Genomic DNA, 19,841 nt, shown 5'->3' with positions numbered 1-19,841 from the left:
GTACAGCAGTCACCATTAAAACGCCAAGATTTATTAGGGATTATTGCACAGCCTAATCTGCAAACCCAATCAGTAGATTCTGCTTTAATGATAATGGAAAATCTAAACAAATGGTAATAGTACAGAATGGTCACTGCAAATAAATAGTGTTTCTTACAGCATGGACACAGTTGCATGTTAGTGTTGCACAAAGCCAGATTCCAACTGGTAAAGTATTGATCATAAAAATACATTCAGATCATATAAGTGCTCACAGAAATATAAAGAAGGGACTGGTTTTTTGACAGTGAAGGCACCCATTTGCTTTATAGGTAGCTAAGCAGTTATTTTGTTCGGGCCCATTAATAACTCAGAGGACCATTTCTGCTCTGTCCAGTTCATGATGTTGTTTCGACAGCAAACAGGTAAGAAATTAGCTTAAGAAATTCCACAGCTTTTGCTTTCTTTAGAGCCAAGAACTGCACAGTACTTACCATCAGGTTGTGCAAAACGGCTTCTGGTATTACATCCCCAGTTGCTCACTGGGGACTGCTTCCCTGATTACATTTATCCTCATAAGCAGAGATCAAAACAAGTAACCAGACACTGGAAAGTCATGTCATTTTTGGAGGTGTCAGCTGTGTGCCAGATTCCAATGTTTTTGTAGTGTCTGATCTGCCACAGTCCAAAGAATATCCTGCTTACTTTGTGACTGAGGGAGGGTGTTTGATTAAGCTCACATCGAGCCCGGGGTCATTGTGGTGTTAGTATTAACTGGCACTTGGGTTGGAAAGACTGAAAGCTGACAGGTCCAAGAGGATCTGACTCCTCTGATTCAGCTCTGACTAATACACTACTGGAAAAATGCTACTTGGAGGATAATCTCAGGAATTTTCCTTCAAAGGCTCTCAACTAAACATCTTTCCCAAATAATTAGGCACAAACAGTGACACGTTCGATTTTCCTGTTAAATGGAAAAGGAGGAAGAGATAGTGACTCCTTTCATTAATGTCTCCTGCTGGAGGGGACTCCAAAGTGGTTCTCTGCTGCCAGCCAGCCGCGTGTTAGCTCAGCATTCAGAGCCGCATGGGGATACAGGCAGCAATATGCTACCTCTCATTTGAACAGGCGCCACGTGGCTGACTTCAGCTCTGATGTAATCAGCAATGTCAACAAACCTCCCTGCAGATTCGGGCACTCTGAGAGCGTAAGGGCCTTGCAAGTGTCCTCCTAAGTCTATCATCTCCAACATTTCTCAAATACCATCTGTGACTCCTCTCTTGGGTGAGAAAAGCTTTTTCATCTCACCATTAAAAGCTGCCTGGCAATGGCAAGTGGGACTCATATCCCTGGATCTGGCAAGGCAGACTTTCTGAAATGATTCCCAGCTGCTGGATCTTTCCAAAAAGTGAACAATAGCAGCAGACAGTGCTAAAAGTAAATGCAGGAAACCATTAGTTCTCAATTGGCTGCTACTGCAGGTGTCAGCAGCGATACTGTACTAGAAAGTGCACAGACTGGAATTCCTATCTACTGCCCTCACTGAAGTTTTAATGCAGAGCAAACAATCCTGACAGCAAAACAGTGAAGAAATGCTCTGAGGAAACTGGATTGTCCTAAGCATCTCACATGGAGACCCCAAATCCCGAGGTCAGAGCAGAGCTCTCTGGGGTGGCAGAGCCAGCCATCCAGAAACACACACCAGGCTCCAACCTCAGCTTGCCACCCTGCCCACCTCTAAAAAGGTAGCTCCCAATATTGGGTGTTTTAAAGGGCTTTGTAAGACTGGCTAGACACACACTGAAGGATGTACTTTCAGTGTCTGCTGAAGACAAGGATCCTTTCTGGTATTGTCAAATGAGGCATAAATGGGAGCATTGACTGTCCATTACAAACACAGCAAGGATAGGGGAAAGCAGCACCTATATAATCCTCCCTGAAAAAGATGTCAAGCAGGAGCAAGAACCTTGATGGCTACTACTGCTGCCTCTGCCCACAAAGAGAAACCACAGACCTGTGCAGGACAAGGCAGGGGTCCGGAGCAATCCCCAGAGAAGAAAAGGCAAAGCTCATATGGAAAAAGTGCCAGTTAGCCTGATGGGAGTAAACTCTCAGCAGACACTAATTTGAACAGGTACTTGGGATGACCTGTGCATAAAATACATATACCCCAGGGATCACCTTCACCAGGCAAGATGCTCCAGGGGACCCTGACGGGTCTGTGCCAGAGTTGTGATGTACCCCTCCTGCTCTGGGTAGGCAAACCTGGACCCTCACACTGCCACAGCAGATGCTGAGGTTTTAGTGGTTTGTTGGCTGGGTCTGAAGCCTTGCCGCAATGTTTCCTCATTCATATGCAAAGAAGCCGACATCAGTTTGGAAGCTGATTCCTAACATAGAGAAGAGATGCTTAATTAGCACCTCTGCTACCTTCTTGCTGACATTGCCTGGCAGCAACTGTCCTCTCACCCCACTCAGGGAATGCTGCTTTATAGCCCCAGCAGGGAAGATGGATTTGAGCAGCAGAGTTGCCTTTCTGATCCGATGACATGCCAGCTCTCCCTTATAGTGGCATTCCTGTGCAGGGGGAGCCTCCATGCACCCAGCCACAAGCACAGCTAGAGCCTTCAGGGAGCCTTACAAATAAACAGGCATATTCCGTGGGATCGCTAATGAAAATGCTCTCCCAGTCCCAGCACATGACAGCAGCGTGGCCTCTTGATCTTGTGCTCTTTTTTACTAGCAAGTAGAGGAGGGCTAAACCCAGGAACAGACATTACTTCTCAATGAAATCAATACTGGAGTCAAAAGTACTCTGACTTTTTTCCCAATGAACCTTGGTTCCCTGCAAGGAAGAAGGTTCCTCTCACGTGTTGCATATACAAACATCACTGCAAGTTCCCTGATTCCTGATGTTCATAAAAGCAGATTCTGGAAGAGGAGCACGAGTTAGAGGAAATTTTCAAAATTAACAAATTGAAGGAAAGTAGAGTGTTTGTAAGTTGTTGTGATATTGGTACACTTTTTTGAGACAGAAATAAAGGGGGGGGGGAAAGAGTTATTTTAAAGTTATACTTTTTTCGGATTTAACTTTTGGGTTTTTTGCAGAGGTTTACAGACCTGGAAAAGGAGAGAAAGCAACCTTTGGCTCAGCTAAAACAAAATCATTTGCAATTCACATCACTCCACCCATCCGAGGCTGACTGACTCACAGTTCCACATGCTTTCGAAGAGCTCAGCATTTCACTGAATGAAACCCTCATTCACTGCATGAAGCTTTCAAAGCATCAAAGTGGTGGGAAGCTGAGACCCACTAGCTGAGGTTCAGGATGCACAGACTTTGCTGTGCCTGCTGACAGTAACTCAGCATATAGCCAAGCTAATGCTTTCAGGGCATGCCAGAGCTCCTATGTCCTCATTGCAGAAATGCTCTCGGGGTAGCCAGGGCACACATATATCCTGAATGCATTAGATGTACTGAACATGCCTGGGTTAGCTGCAGGTCCATGTGGACAAACACAGCTCATGGGATCCTTCTGCTCAGAATATCCAACAGCTTCCCACGAACAAAAAGCCCATGCAGCAGTTACTTACCCCCACAGCTTCACCCACACAGACTTCTGGTGCATGCCAGGTTAGTGTTAGCCTTTGAAATCATGGTCTTCAATGTCCCAGAGGTCCGTGGAGGAACTGTACCCTCTGCAGAGCTTCCCTGGTTTTGAAGCCTTTTTTCCCTCCCAAGGAAAGGAAACTGTGTGCAGTGGCTGAAGACGATCACAGCATCCTGAATCCTCTTCAAACTGCTGCTTTTAACTACCCAAATAACTGCATCAGGATGTAAATATTTTTCTTTTTGCTTTTGTGGTACTTTACTGTTTGCCTCTGGCTCGCCACGGCGCCACGCCTTCCTCTCCAGGACATTTGCCATTTGCTCTCCTTCTGAGGCAGGAGGAGGAATAGAGATTTTTCAGACGTTTAGGCACATTCCTTCCTTCACCAGGCTCTTCCTCTGCCAATTGTTTAGTCTCAGCCTGGGGTTAGAACCCTGCAAAGTTCTATTGGGATCCAGGGTCTAGACCTGTCACAGATTATCAAATAAATCTCCAAGAGGCTGAAAGCTTGCTCTGCAAATACTTGTTCCAATCTTGGGGTTATGTTCACAAGCCAGAAACATCTTGCTTCTCTTTCCCTGCACAGCCTCAGAAATCATGGCAATTAGGTACTAATAGGAGTTCAAATGGACTTCAGGGAGCTCCGTGGAGGGTCAGTGTGAGCTGCTCAGGCTCTTGTACCACTTCTTATCTCCACAGAGTACATCAGTCCCTATCACTTCCCATGGGGGCCAGCACAGGTCCATTATGTCAACAGCATCACTCTATCTTACCTTTACTGAGCAGTATCAGTGATTTCCTCACACTTTCTAGCAAGCCAGGAACTTTCCCCCAGCCAGTCCCAACTCACACCTCTCCTACCTGGTGTGGGGATGGAGCCACAGTCTCCTTTGCTGCCTGTAAACTATTCAGGTGTCCTCTCACCCCACGTCCAACCACTGGGCAGTACATGTCTGATGGAGGCAAGTGTCCCAGCCAAGGAGTTCAGTCCCCTTTCAGAGGCACAATATCAGCTGGCCAGTGTGCAGATGCCAGAGCGACTAACTCACCAGGGAGCAAAAGTCTGGCCAACAAAATACTAACTTTTCCCTGCAGCAAATTGTTTGGCCATTTCTGAGAACTTCAAAGAAACAACAGGACATTAGTAACAAAGCCTTCACCTACCTGTTTGAGTAACCCACATGACAAAGACATGGATAGTCTGTAATTGCTTGCCCTTCACTGCTGTCACCAAGTAACATCATGTTCAAAGCAAAACAAGACATCATCTGTACTTAAACTGTTAGTGAGGTCATCAGCTGTTTCTCAGTTTGCATACAAAGTTCCATTTTTGTCTTTACTTCATAAAGCAGCAGCATAACCAGAAAATCAAAGAGAACTAACCACTACTACTGGCAGTATTTCAGTCCACAATGGGAGCAGAAGGTCAATACGAGCATCGTCTGAAAGGAACGCAAGACTTAACCCTATGCAGCACATACTTTATCCTGGGCTTTATTCCTGTAGTCTTTAATTAAATGTTCACATTAGCTGGACAAACATCATTTCACCAGTCATTAGCTACAGACAGAAGTGCATTTATAACTCCTTGGAGCACCCTATTTATTCAGTTCAACTAGAAGACATTATTGTAAGATTACTGCATGCTCACCAAGCAGACGTTACTGAGTTCACCTAAAATGCCATGGCAGGTGGACATTTAGGTGTTTCCAAAGCAGACATTAATGGAGGGAAAACAGAAGTGAAGGGAGAATTCCCTACCTCTGCTGAAGTTCATCTGTTTCCCTGGATGTTGGTAAAGCTTCCACGCCAAATTCCATTTCCAGTCTCTGTGATACTGGAGAGCAGGCTCTTGCCTTTGAAACTTACCTTTTGATACCAAATCGTAGGTATGTTGAAACACTTCTCCTTGGGAAAGGCAGCCCACAGGCTTTTCCTGTTCTGCCCTGTGAGGCACTGTTTGCAAAATAAAGCTCTACCACAGCGGGTAAAATGAGACTATATTTATTAGTTATACTATATACAAGTGAACACCACTGGTTTGGTACAATCCCGTGAAAACAAGAGCAGCTTTGGTGGCAGCAGCAGGCTTTGCCTGGCTGGTGTTCCCCAGCGATGCTAATCCAAGGAAGCTGCAGCCTCTGTAGAGATGTGTTCTGAGTGGGTCTGAGAAAAAGCAAATTTTAGCTGCTCATCATCATTAGCTGGACATTGATATTGTTTCAGCTTCAAGGGAACATAATGCTGTAAAGAAGCAGCTTTCTGATAACCAGCATAATTAAGGACTTTAATCCAGGAGGGTCTGGCTTGTCCTTTGTAGCCAAGCATGGCAAAACTCCCTGAAAAACAGACACAAAGAGAGTGATCCTCTGGATGGGTTGGTTCACTTACTAGCAGTGCAGCACAGGCTCCCTCCACATGATGGGAACTTCTCAGCCTTTTTTTTTTCCTGGATTAAAATAACAGAATATTTAGGAGAGAAAAAGGATGGTGAAAGAGGGAATGAGCTTTCCTGAAGCCAGAACCTCACTGTATCATTTAGTTCAGTGGGTTCCCAGATGTCAGTTAGCAGGAGTATTGATTTACTCTTTACTTTTACATAAGACTGGTACGTGTTCATATTTGACTACCTGAAAATGGTTAGGCATTTTGAATCCTTCTTTTATTGGTTTACATCAGTTTCTTCCTGTTATGCCAAAACTATCTCCCATGTCGCCTGTGCTCTGGTCCTGTCACAAAGTACAGAGGCATTATGTATTCTTCTATTTTAATAATACTGTCTTGTGTTTATATTATGTTTTCCATTGCAAAGACTCTCAAGGCTATTGCAGCTGGTTGGATCAAGTCTATTCTTGTAAGCACTTCTAATTTAAATCAGGTTTTGCAAAACCAGGCAACAAGACCCTAAATCCTGATCCTGCTGGGGTCAAGTGGATTGGGGTTTTTTTGCGTTATCCTTGGCAGAAGCAATATGCACTTGGGAGAAATGCTCCATCCTGCCCTGGAACACAGCCCCCCCAGTGCGGAACAGTCCTGCATGCAATTGCTTTTGGAGCTGTGAAGTCAAACAGTGCGCATACCTGAATCAGCAGGAGAAAGCCCATGAAGCAGAATGTAATTAGTCAGACTGGAAATCAGGGCAGACACATGGGTGAACACCCTTGCCCTTAGGAAAAACAAAACAGGGGCTGCACGTGATCAGCCAGTAGTGGAGGCACCAGCATCCTGCCAAAGTGTCAGAGCAAAGAGGTCGCCACCAACTAGCATGTCCCCGAGAGGGTGGTGGTCCTTCTTGCTGCTTTTTGTGCCCCTGGAGCATTCAGGGCTGGAGGCTGAACCGAGTTCCCAAAATTACTTGGAAGTGCTGTGCCCATGTGAGTGGCAAAGGTGGTTCAGGGAACAAAGTTTGACAAAACAAACAGAACAGATTGGTTTTTAATCAAAAAATTCTTTTCGAAAGTATTCAGGGCTTTGAGGAAGGAATGAAGCAATGAGGTTTCAGGACAAAAAACAAAAAAGAGAAAACTTCAAAGTTTTGCTTTTAAAAGGATGAAAATAAAAACAGCTTTCTGGGAATCAAACAGGCACCAAAGTGAAATCACCGTCTCTGCTTTGAAAGACTACGCTGTCCTCCCCCAGAATGAACTTTGAAACTTGAACCAGAAACTGATACAAATTTCAGTAAAGCAGTAGGGGGAAAAAAAATCCCCAAACCCCCAAGAAAAATTAAAAAAAAGAGCTGGAAACACCTGGAAACAGCCAATTCTCCAGCTGATATCTGCTTGAGACTGCAAATTGAAACTCAATCAGGCTGGTTGGTTGGTTTTGTGATTTCCTTATCAATCACCCAAATTATTCATCCAAACCTGGACTCAATAGTCCCAGTCTTCCAGGAGGAAATCCAGCATGGATTTCCTGGACTAATGATATCAATGGATTTGTTGCAGCAATCCAAGGTAAAACTGTAATGAGAACTTTCCAAAACTGGTGATTTTACCTTCCTTCTATATATATATTTTAAAAAAAGATCCTTTTTCACTTCAGGTAATTTTCTTTTTCATTAACTTTTCCATTTATGATTGTTTTTCCTTGCAAAGCAGCTGAATTTTGGAATCTTTATCAAATGATTTTTTTTTCTGTTTTTGATTAGAAAAACAACTTCCTTTTAGGATGAAGAATTTGCAGCTTGCAGCTTCTCACTGGTGACATAGAGTCAAAACCCTGAAATAACTCTCATATTTCTCACCATCCCTAAGGCAAAAGGTTTTTACTAGGTTACAGCTGGGATACTGTGCTAGCAAGTCTATCAATAAGCAGTATATAAGGATGTGTACAGTTTTGATAGGGAAACACACCAGTAATTCTTAAGCAAAAGAAAATGGTAGAATAAATACATTTACCTTCCTTGTGGAAGACAACAGGCTTTGCTGAACCTAACCTGGTAAAAATAGGCATTTCAGAGCTCCCCATCACATCTGAAATATCTCTAGAGCACACGAGAACAAGTGATCTGAAAAGAAGGAAAGTCATTACCACATGATTGCAAAATATTAATTCATTAAGAATCCACAAGACCTTTAAACTCAAATTCAGAAAACTACTTAAGAGCTTGCTTAACTTTAAGAACATGTTTAAATCCCTTTGATTTCAATCCCATGTAAACTTTCCTAAGTTTCAGCCTCTGTTTAAATGTTCCTAAATTAAACCTGTGCTTCTCACGGAATCAAAATAAGCACAAGGGAGTGCTTGCAAGTGCATCCCTTTATGGGAGAGGGACAGTCAGCAACAGAAGAAATTCAGTTGCTGTGCAATCCTCAGATTCTGAAACCGCCTGTATTCTGGGTCTGGTTTTCAATCAAGCTTCCATCCAGCTTAGGTCCTCAAAGATGTGCTTTCAGCCCTCAGTGAATTGTACCTGCAATGAATTACTGGCACAACTTGTTACATTTAGCTGCATGCCTGGAGTTGCAAAATACACATCTTACCAGAAAATCAAACTGAATCGTCTGGATATATGTCGCTTCATACAGGTTTGATACATGAATGTACTCATGTGCATAAATACAGATGTAATAGCTCAGGAGTGTTCAAATCTTTGGTCATGAACTGCTCAGAAATATTTTGGGCTGAAAGTCTGTTTTCTGCTTATTTGACCTGCTCCTGCCAGCAGCCAAGAATTTATCTATAAATCTCTATTGTTCCATGTTTATGTGGCAACACATAAAACCACAAGGAATGTGGGACAGACAGAAGAGGAGATGATCCAGACCATTGCCAGGACACATGCAAGGTAACAGAGCCTGCAGGCAGGCAGGTCTATTCATTGGCTTACCCAAGAAAAGTCCTATTGGAAAATCTGGCACACCTGTGATTTTCATCTGTTACAAAAGGCAAAATCAGTAAGAGTAAATAAAAATCAACTCAGTTTCAGAAATGGAAAACTGAATCATTAACTGCCAGGAAATTGCTGGACACCAGGACAGAAGCACAGAATAGCAAATGTCACTGGAAGGACCTTACCTACTCCATGCTGGAAACTGAATGGTTAATTTAGAAGGAATTGCCAGTTTACCAGAAAACTTGTTTCTGCCTGCTCTAATCTGTGCAATCCTGGGAAAGATACCCTGCTCCTCTTATTATCTGGGTGATATTTGGGATTTGTATATATTTAATCTGTGCCAGATTCCTTCAGAGCACAGGTTTGCTTGTGAAAGTAGGTCGTTTTCCTTTCTCTATCAGCCATGTGTTGCTACATGAACTGGGCTGCCAGCAGTTTGCTTACCTCTCTTTTATAGATGTTTTAACATAGTCAGTTATTGCACTGGCAGCGTTTTCACCAGTAACTGTGTCAAAGTGCCTCCTACTCACAACAGCTCCTGAACATGCATCTACCACCACAAAGAATAACCCATAGCTATTGAACAGGAAAATGGTGTCATTTATCTGCAATAAAAAAAACAGAGGTTAGTTTTATGGAGGCAGACTGGGGAGCTTCAGACTTTGACCCTGCTTCATCATAAGGACGTACAAGCAAGGAAATTATCAAGGGTGTGCGCCCTATAATTTAAAATGTACAATTAGTACAGATGAAGTGACAGCACTGATAAATGGTCAGTGGCAGAAGGAAGCAAATATTCTCAATGAGGTACAAAACCAGGGGGAATGAGGTCATCTTCTGTGTGTTAGGAAGATACATTTGGAAAGCACAAAACCCTGGGAGTTAAATGCTTAGTTCAGTCTATAACCACTTTCTTTCCATGTGGGGAAAATTACTGTCACTTGGCAAAGCAGATTTGACCATGGAGCAAGGGAGAGGTGCTGAGACAGCAGATGGGGGAATAGAAGCAACACATGGACTTTTTCCCTGGAAGTGCAAATACCAAACTCAAAATATTCCTTCTTGGTCTCAGTGCCTCAAAGAAGTTATAGCACAAGTGGCTCCTACTCTCTTCCTGTCATACAGCACATGCTCCTTCTGAAAGTTACTCCTCTCAGGATGTGCCCCACAATATTTGCTTTTAGAAAGTCAAAGACTCCCTGGGGTGCCCGATAATGGTGCATCTTCCCATCATCCTGGGGGACAGCTTAGCCTGGGAGGACACATCCACCACCAAGGAGAGCAACAGCATACCCAGTTCAGGCTGTCAGAAAACTAAGCCCAGGATATAACATGCACCACTGTAATTCACATAGTTGTCCATAGCCCAAAGACACCTGGGAGCTCAGATACTTCCCATCAATCTGAGACATGTTTATGCTTCCATGGAATATAGGACCAGAATGAATGAGGGAGTCAAGTGTTAAAGAAGTGGCTTCTGCAAGTTGTCAGAGGATGCTGAATGCAACAGGGTGTCAAGGCTAAGGAAAACTTGACTGTCTGGTCCATTGGAGGCCCAGAGTGGGGGTGGGCAGAGGGGAGCGAGGAGGAGCAAAGACAGACTAAATACCTGGTCCTGACTGTCTCATGCTCCTAAGCCTGGGAAGTGTGTCAAAGTCTGGATGCACATGGAGCAGAGAGCAACCACCATTGCAAACGGACCTAGTTGTGGCTGCTAGCAAACGCAATAGTCCCACTGTGCGTATTGCCCCTGTCTGCATTCTGCAGACCCACCTAGGAACCAGCACAAGGGCTCCTGTGGTCCCTTTTCATTTAGACATTAACCTCATCATTTGCTTAGCACAGAACAAAACTCTTTCAAAAAACAGTATTTTGCATTAAAGCTTTAGATAAGGCAAAGCAGAGTTGAGGATACTGCACCTGTCCCACGACTGCTGCACACACACAGGTCTTTGCACCTCATCACAGATGAGATGCTGCTTCCAGTAACACCTCATGGTTTTGAATACATTTTTGAGGATGCAGTCAGTGGATGTGGCAAGAAATCTTGGCTGCTCAGACTCCTTGAGGACACTGTCCCAGCTTTGCTTGGCATTTGTTAGCATTGATTATAATTCAGTATCACACCGGCATGTAAGCCTGGATAATGTCCTTGCAAGCATTTTAGTCACCCTTCACATCTAGACAGACATATAAGGCATGTTTAGGGACAGCCTGACAGATCCACACCTCTTCAGTAGTGAAATATAGTTATTTTTGTCTTTTAGTGTAATGCCAGCAATCAGAAAAACAAACTCGGGTTTTCTTTCCCCCATCCTTTGTAAACAGACTTCTGTTCTTGTTCCCCTCTCTTCTTCCACATTAGAGGGGTGGTGTTAATTCTTCTTCTGAGTTGATAAAAGACCTTTTTTTCCCCCTAAGGGCTCAAATCCTCATCTGAATAGAATACGAACTCCCAGTGACTTTAGTACAGTTAATTGTAAGAGGAACAATGCATCTGCCTCTTCCAAGGGAACTTCCCATTTCCTTCCTCTAAAGCTCAGCAAGATTTTGCATCACCTTTCCTTGGAGATAAAGCTTCCCCTGATTAATCACCATTTCAAATGCAGTAAAACACAATATACCTTAATGAATGCGGATGTCAAGTGGTTTTGTTTGTCCATCCTGCTGAGAGACTGGATCTGAATCCTTATATACTTGACTGAGGGTGTGCTAGTGATAGCAAGCTGCAATAACACCAGAGACAGAAATATAACAACTGGCTTGATAACTGGTTTTCATCACCAAAGAGACACCAGGTACCAGTGCTCATACAGATAGGACTGCAAAACTTTAAGAATCCTTTTATCAAACTGTGATCCTAGTTCACAAGTGCTCATTATTAAGACACCATTTATCAAAGAATTGTGGCAATGCTGATTGGAAGGGACCTCTGATGGTCACCCTGCCACTAACTCAGTTTAAAGTTGCATATATTTTGTTTGGTTACAAACTCAAATGCAAATCTTGTATGAAACAATTCTATAGGACTTACAGTGGGGTGAATTTACTGTAAATGAGGAGAGAACCTGACTCTAATTTTCCAGTTATTCCTATTAACCAGAATTACTTCCCAGTTTGAAATCAGCAGTGTTGTACTTTGGAATCCAAAGCTAATCCAGTCTGAGCCCCCTCAAGAGTCCTTGTATTTCTTGTTTAAAAGAAAGAAACTGGGGGGGGGGGTGAAGGGCTCCATGAATGTGCATTCACATGCTCCCTGTTGGGCAATTTCTTTGAGGTTATCTTTGAAGCATAGTACAAAAAGCTGCTGAAATTCAGAGCAAACCCCTTCCTTCTACACATACTATGTGATGCTGGGCAGATTCATGAACAGGAATTCCATATGTTTTTTCCTTATACGCTGTAAAAATGTTACGGTGCACATCTACTGCATAACCTCAGATGCTGTTTCGTGTGGTGGGTACCTGTGGGGCCCCACACACCCTGCATGGCCCAGCTGGGTGCTGGGACACAGGGCGCTGGGTGGCTGCTGGCCTCTCTGGGAAAGGGTTTGGGTCACAGCTCCAGACGTCCCATGGGTACATATGTGCCATGATCTTAATACGTTCACAGCCTTGCTTAGAGCAGTAGCTGTGTCCTTCCCGAGCTTCATGGGCTTGCAGGTGAACAAATAGGTACCTACAAACAGGAGCAAACAAAGGGATAAGAGCCACCGTGTGCTTAGAGGACAAACTGAGTGAAAGGAGGATCTGCACTTGCTAAATGCCATGATTGCTCACATTTCCCAACATCACAATCCAGCCCTATCTTAGACTGGTGTAACATGGCACACACATTGCAAAATGTGTCCTGCAAGGATGCAGGTTGAGCTCCCCCCTCATCCTGCCATGACAAGACCTGCAGCACTTGCAGCCTGTATGCCCAAGCCAGCTGCCTTCACCAGGCAAGCACTGAGTGGGGCAGATCCTCTCTCCAGCCCCAGGCACCCCACTCTGCCCAAGACATGGTGGTGTCCACCAGAGAAAGAGCTCAGGCTGTTGTGTAGGAGACAGGTTTGCCTGGAAATGTCAACATCTCCCCATCAGCTCTCTGCTGTTGCACAGTCTTGGCCTGCAGGCAGAGCTTAGCCTTAGGCATGCACAACAAAAGCTTGGAGCCAGCCAGGTCTTCTGGCCTTTGGAGTTCATTTTTCCTTCTAGCTGTTCTAAGTATGTTTTCAATCGTGTTGATTCTGCAATTCAGGCTGAGGAAATTATATAAACAGCTCAATTCAGCTCCAGGATCAGATACGTGAGGTTTAAAGGAGTTTTTCATTCTATTTCTTTTAAAACTAAATATTTGTTTCTATTTGTCTGGAAGAAAGAATGAGTAAGCTTGGCCCCTTTCCAAAGGACGCAGCATGTGGGGTTAAAAAAAAGAAGGGGGAACATCCCACTCATTATGAAATAAAGTCTAAAAAACAACCAAAAAAGAAAAAGCCAATCCTGTAACTTCTGTGCTCTGAAAGAATTAAAAAAAAAATCACTGCTGAATTAAACAGAGAACCAAAAGGCTGATACTGCCAGAAGTTAGTTTAGACCCATCAATCTGCATGTACCAGGGTCCAGGTGGCTCCCGGCAGCTAATGTCTCTTCCCCCTAAGACCCACAGGTATAACCATTTCCCTGCTATTCAGTAGTAAACAACCTGTTTTCAGAATCTGGGAAACTTCCCTTTCCTCACCTCCCCAAAAAAATGAAAGGAGAATTAATTAGCAAATTGCCATTTCACAGTTCCTATGATGAGAGACACTTGACGATCAGCAAGGAGCCTGGTTAGCAGGGAAGGCATTCCGGGATTCGATTGCTCATGTGTTATGGTTGAATGAATAAATATATCCCACCTTATTTTCAAATCTGGCATTTGTGGATTGATTCCTGAAGCAACTACTCAGTCAGGTGAAGTATCATGGGACCCATGGTTAGACCACAAAACACTTTTTTCTTCCTAACTGTTTTAGCTGGTGGAGAAACAGTGTTTCGTAATATGTTTTTTTCAACCAAAGGTGTCCTTGAGTCTTATAAAGACAGTGCAAGATCTCTCAGACTCTCTTCATGCCTTCAAAATAAGAGTGCACGATGGTGGTATCCTTTAATCATAAAATCTGATTTTTAGAATGTGATGATTTTAGAAATCTATCTTCATGGGAATATGTAGGAGTTGAAAAATCCCAAACTCTCTCAGTGTTGGAACTGCAGCAGTCACAAGAGGGCTCCTTTTCATGGCCTTTTGGGGTACAATGGATTTTAACAACTATTTACACTGTGCACCCACACCTGCAGCAATCTGAGCAGCAGGGATGCCTTAAAGGAGCTAAATTCAGCCAAGAAATCAGCTGTTTTCTTAACAGCAATGCAAATCACTGCTCTGTGATACAGATACAGACCTCCCGCAGGTACTCCAGCCTGTAAATCTATTTTGACCTGAAATCAGTAAGAAGACCATGCAAGATAGACGGGCCTGAATTTTAACTACTAGAAAGTGAAAGGAAGTGCTGAGGTTGGTAAGAGAAAGACCCCGAGGGTTTGCTGCCCACTCAGGGGTAATGCAGGGCTTACCCCGATGCTCTGTCGAAATAGAAGAGCCGCTCACCAGTCCCATTGAGAACGCTGGCCCAGGAAGGAGCTGCCAGGTAGTGCTTTACACTGTGCACCATCCCTGTCCGTCGCTGGTAGATATCTGCCACCACCTGGAAAACAGCTTCCCTGGGGTAGCAGAGGGCAACATGCAGCCAGTCTCCTCTGAAGGCAAAAAGGGGAGGCAGGGAGAAGAGAGAATAAAATACACTTAAGAGCTTGAGTACAGGAGAGGTGGTTTGCAGCCAAGAGTACAATTTTCAGGGGAAAACAAAGAAATGCCCTTTGAGGTTCTCTTCCTGCTTTATAAAAAAAAACCCCAAAAACATAACAACTCCTCAAAGCCAAAGAAAATCAGATTTTTTTGCTTTGTCTGGAAACAACGACTGCTTATTATGAAGGTCTGATCCAGGGACCCTGGCTGACCTCAGAGGACTTTGAGTCAGGTGCCAGGACGGCTTAAATACAGAGATTTTCTCTTCCTTGCCCCATAAAGCTGAGGTACAACCAGTCACATACCCACTCACGTCTCTTTAGGCAGCCTGGGCTTGTTTTAGTTCATCTGGAGCTGCTGCGGGAGAGGGAACCGGCATCCAACAGACATTTCACCAGGGGCACAGATTCAGGAATTAGAAAGTAATCTCCAAGTTGAACCAGAGCCACGGTCTAAAGAGACCTGCTTCCTCCACTTTACAGCAAAGTTTATTATTATGGTTTCCATTAAAATCTCCCTCTCCCCAGCTCTGTCTTCAATGTCAGTTTATAATAACTAAAGGTAAAGTTAAATAGTCTTTTAACTCTTGTCTACCACAATTTTGGTATGCACATTCACAAAAAAAGTTGCCCCCATGGCTTTCCTTTATCCTGTGATTCATATTGCCACCCTCACAGAGAGGAAAAACTGGCTCCAAACTAGAAACCATTGTTGCAAGACTCAGAGCCAAAGGGTACAGCTATGATGCAATTCAGGTAGCGATGGAAACGATCTTCCGCTAAAGATCTCAACACTCTTTCCTGTCTGTGGGGTGTCCTTGCACTGTGCAAAGCAGAAAGCCACAAGAAGTCTGCACTTGAAAAGAAAACTGAATACCAAGATAATTCAGTTCTTTTTTTTAACTCCTTTCTACTCTCTGAAGTGGCTCAGTGTGCCACACCAAGGAGCCTGACCCAGTACTGCGGTTAGCTTGCTTTCCTTATATTACCAAAAGCATCCAGGCTTTAAATGTATTCTTTTAACTACCTAGCTTCCTGGCTAAAATGTGAGAATTTCCATTTGTCTTAGAGACAGACAAATATCACCTTCATCAGCTGTCTTTTTGGGTCTTACAAAACTCACGAAGACAAAGTTTCTTCAAGGACTCCCCCGAAATGACCTGCCACCCATCCCTGCCTGCAGAGCCATACATGAGGGAAACCACTTTGATTTGGAGAAATCTGGGAATCTGCATTCTTAGACCTCTACTTTGCATTACACATGAAGAGCACAAAAGCAAAGCTATTTCAGCCTTTTTCTGGTTTTCTCATTAAAACAAAACAAAACGATCTACAGGATGGAAGAGGGGACAGGCTGTTCTAGAATAATAAATCAAAGCCACACAAAGACCTATCAGATTAAGCCAGATACTGCCCTCTAGATTTTAACCAACTCCAGCTGTGTCATAACACAGGACAGCTAGAAAAAGGATATATTTTCAGATTATTTGGCCTCTGACTAGAGGAAATGAAAGAAATGCACCAGAGCCATGTTTGTGGAGTATTTTTAGGATGGAGTCCCAAGACGTTTGGCTGTTTCATAAGGGTGATTTGCATTGCATTAGCACATTTCATCCCCTGAAGTCACCATCACAAAAAGGGCTTGTCATCTCCCTCAGATGCTGGGAACCAGCTTTGGTGTTGTGCTACACTGACTGCCACCTCTATGGGGAATAAGAAAGGCACTGGAAAAGGAAACTGGAGGGTGAAAGGGAAAAAAAGTGTGAAAAACCCACAGCTGCAACTGTCTTGAGTTGCCAAGGCATTTGGGAATACAAGTGCTACAGTCTAGTATGCATGTGAGCAGGCTGAGTGAAATGCTGAAATAAATCACACCAAGATTGAAAAGATCAAATGAAAAGCACTTACTTTGGAGTTTGTGAAGGAAGGGGTGGAAGTAAGTGCATTCCTACAACAAAAGGTTTGGGAGGAGATGGGAGAAGGGAAGGTATTAGAAGCTATCCTTTATGTAAATATAGGAAAGAATAAGGTGGTTATTTTCTTTTTAATTTAGTGGTATTTTAACAGCTTTCTATTTAGATGTTTCCTTCAGTTCTGTTTCTTTAGCTCATAAAAAAAGACACTGCAAACCCTCCCAAATACCAGCCTGTGTGACTGAACTGGGCTCCACCATCTCCAGAAAAAGCAAAGCAAGAGACATCACTACCGCAGGAAGGTCCACAGGACTCTGACTTGCAGCTGGCCTGCGGATGGGGGTGAGATGCCTGTTCTCCAGCCACTGCCAAAACCGAGGGAGAAATGCAACCTCAAGCAAGACACAGTAATCAGCCATGGGACATACTGGACACTGGATTCAAAGGAAAGCAGATGTGCGTGTGCCTTCTTCAGCCACTGCACTGGCCACCAAGGACTTCCTGGCTGGGTCAGGAAGCAGCCTTTTTCAGGTTGGTCAGAAAACTGTGGCTTCTGTTTTATTTCTCTGTTTTAAACATCTCAATTGTGTCTTATTTACCGGCTGCTCCTCTGGGCTGAATATTTGCAGGCAGAATAAGACAAATTTGAACCAGACTAAATATCCTGTAGGACATGAAGTCCTTGTTCTGCTGCTCTCGGTACCAACACATCACCTGGGATCTTTGCAGGTGCCTCGGCGGCTTAGGGACACATGCAGCACTAGCAAGAATTGAAAACACCATATTCATATTAGAACCCAAATTACAAATTCAAAGTAATTTCACACCACTGCCTGAATGCTGTGGGATCCTGCAGCTTTAGGTGCTCTTATACTTAAAGACCAGAACCAAAAAAGGGGAAAAATAATTTAAAACACAAGGGGTAGAAGCCAGACTTTTGATAAACAAAATGCTTGCCAGTGTAGCAATACACAGCACTTGCTTTTTTAAATTTTCATTCTTAATTCTTTCATTTCTTTAATTTTCATTCTTTTTAACTTTTATTCTTAAGAGTTTCTTGCAAGAGAAACAAAAATATTCTCAGGTGGAAAGTGTGACTCTGGATTTGTCTGTGTGAGAGTCATCTTTATGTATAGGAAACAAACTTGAGCTATTTAAGACATTCTCACCCCAAAACTAAGTAATTGTGTTCACAGCTTTTTCTGGTGATAAAGTTTGATTTATTTTATAAGTAAGGAACATTCATCTTCCTTTTTTCTCCATTCTTGCTCTTAATCAGGCCAACATTTTCCTACGTGTTTTTACAAAAAATAAAAAAAAACAAACTTTAAAAGCATTTGAAGGAGAAAAGCTAAATACGCACCAGCAAAACCTCAGGTTTCAAACATCGCTTGGAATGTTGTGGAGAGTCTGCCGACACCAGCATGTATAAAACCTGCCAATTCTGCCCCTCTGTTACTGTCATTCAAAAATCTCTGCAGTGCATTCCATGCATTTTTATGAATGTATTTAGCCTGTTTGTTTTCTTTCGGAAACGGCTCAATGAAACAAACCCAAGAAACCTTTCTTTTTTTTCACCAGGATATTGGCATTTGCAGTTCTGGCTCTTTCAGGTGAAGCAGAAACATCAAAGTGTTAAATAAAGTATCCTTATGTTTTGGCAATGAGCAGGCTTCCTGGGATAAGCAAAAGCAAAAAAGGATGAGGGAAAGGCAAAAAAGCAGGCAAGAGGTTTCCTGTTCTTGGACATGTGGTAGATACAGATCTGCACGTACATACATACATACCTCATTTACAACCCTCACAACAACCCCCCAGTTCAACCCCACGTTCCCAAAGGCAAAGCCACTCAGAAAAGCGTGATCAAGCAGGCAAAGGAGGGGAGAATCTTGCAAGTAGTGGGATGTAAAATGAGTCATATAACTTGGAGATGAGATCTGGCTGCAGTAAACATAGAAAGAGTGAATGTCTGGGACTATCATTGCCTGAAAGAGGACAAATTACACTTGTTCAGTGTTGAGAACATACCCCTTGACTACACTGGATAGTTATGAGATAGTATCGGTCATGGACAAATGGGTATGATCTAGTGCTGGGGTTGGTGGTTATGCTGGTGCCAATTCTGACTGTATTTTAGCAAAGGGAACCTCTAAGCTGATGAGTATTATTCTAGAAAACAGCTCCACCATGTTTATTGACATGGTGTGTCATGTAGCTGATGACCATGGAAGTGCACAGTCCAAACCCTGATCTCACTGATGAAAATCTGGGGTAAGCTAATGAGGGAATGCCATAGAGTACAACTAAAAATTACTTATTTTTTCCTTGAGCTCAAAAATCCAAGAGAGTTCCATCCAGTGAGTCAGTCTCCCCCAGCTGTTATTATTCCTATTTAAAAACAACCCCTTTGATATTTTGGTCAACATCTATGCAAGCTGAAGTTTCAAAGGGAATGAGAGAACTAAGCATTTGAAAATTCCCTGTTTGTAACATGGGAACCCAGTAGAAATCCCCATGTGCTGCTTTGGCAAGTTTGTCTCTCACAGGCTGAATGTTGAACTTCAAAAGACAAAAAAAGCAAAGCCATCATTCAGCCTCCAACCCATCCTAAGAACAAACCATAGGAGGTCAATGCTCCTTGCTCTCAGTCAGGATACAGCTGGGTTTTCTCTCCAAAAACATCTCCCAGCCTCACAACAACCTACGCACAACGAGGCTGAATCTCCTCTGATATAAAACTTGTTTTCAGGACAAGCCACCTCTTCTCCAACCAGCATCACTGATGGGGAAAATGGACCAAGAAATACCCACACATCTCACAGGTGCTGAGAAGAGTGGAGAAAGGTTTGTAAGGAACCTGGCCACATCATTACCACTTTCTCCCTGTTTAAGGTTTTCTCCTTGAACCCACATTTCCCACCAGCTCCCTGATGCTGTTGCTTGCTGCTTCTCTTTTTCTAGATTGATTTTTAATTTTCTACTCAAATTACTACTTCAACTCAAATCCTTTAAACACATCCAACCCCCTGCGATGTCAAACACAGCTTCTGGGCAAAAATCCAGCCCATATTTTTCCAGGACATTGGTATTAAGGATACACTATTCGGGAAGACTGTTTGCTACAGGGATAGCAACAAATAAGGTATGTGTTTACCTAACTAGAGTTTTGTGT

The 19,841-nt window shown here is 43.3% G+C and overlaps 2 protein-coding genes across 4 annotated transcripts in view; both read right to left on the bottom strand.

Annotated features, from left to right (window-relative positions):
* CEMIP (cell migration inducing hyaluronidase 1) overlaps positions 1-19,841 on the bottom strand; it is a 111,669-nt gene that overhangs the window by 56,598 nt on the left and 35,230 nt on the right. The window lies entirely within an intron of this gene.
* LOC101875106 (cell surface hyaluronidase-like) overlaps positions 5,579-19,841 on the bottom strand; it is a 49,747-nt gene continuing 35,484 nt past the window's right edge. For 2 of the 3 annotated variants that reach the window (XM_034066475.1, XM_034066476.1), the window contains 6 exons: positions 14,526-14,708; positions 12,393-12,606; positions 11,553-11,654; positions 9,373-9,533; positions 7,991-8,100; positions 5,579-5,929 (listed from right to left, as the gene is read on the bottom strand). In XM_034066475.1, coding sequence (XP_033922366.1) covers positions 5,709-5,929; positions 7,991-8,100; positions 9,373-9,533; positions 11,553-11,654; positions 12,393-12,606; positions 14,526-14,708 — 991 coding nt within the window. In that variant the 3' untranslated portion in view covers positions 5,579-5,708. Of the gene's footprint in view, positions 5,930-7,990; positions 8,101-9,372; positions 9,534-10,848; positions 11,109-11,552; positions 11,655-12,392; positions 12,607-14,525; positions 14,709-19,841 lie in introns of those variants that run through there. The other variant, XR_004550041.1, reaches the window with a different exon arrangement.

This window comes from Melopsittacus undulatus, chromosome 9 (assembly GCF_012275295.1).
Source record: "Melopsittacus undulatus isolate bMelUnd1 chromosome 9, bMelUnd1.mat.Z, whole genome shotgun sequence".
Lineage (NCBI taxonomy): Eukaryota > Metazoa > Chordata > Aves > Psittaciformes > Psittaculidae > Melopsittacus > Melopsittacus undulatus.
The sequence above is the reverse complement of the archived record's forward strand: the minus strand, read 5'-3'. Positions and strand labels throughout refer to the sequence as shown.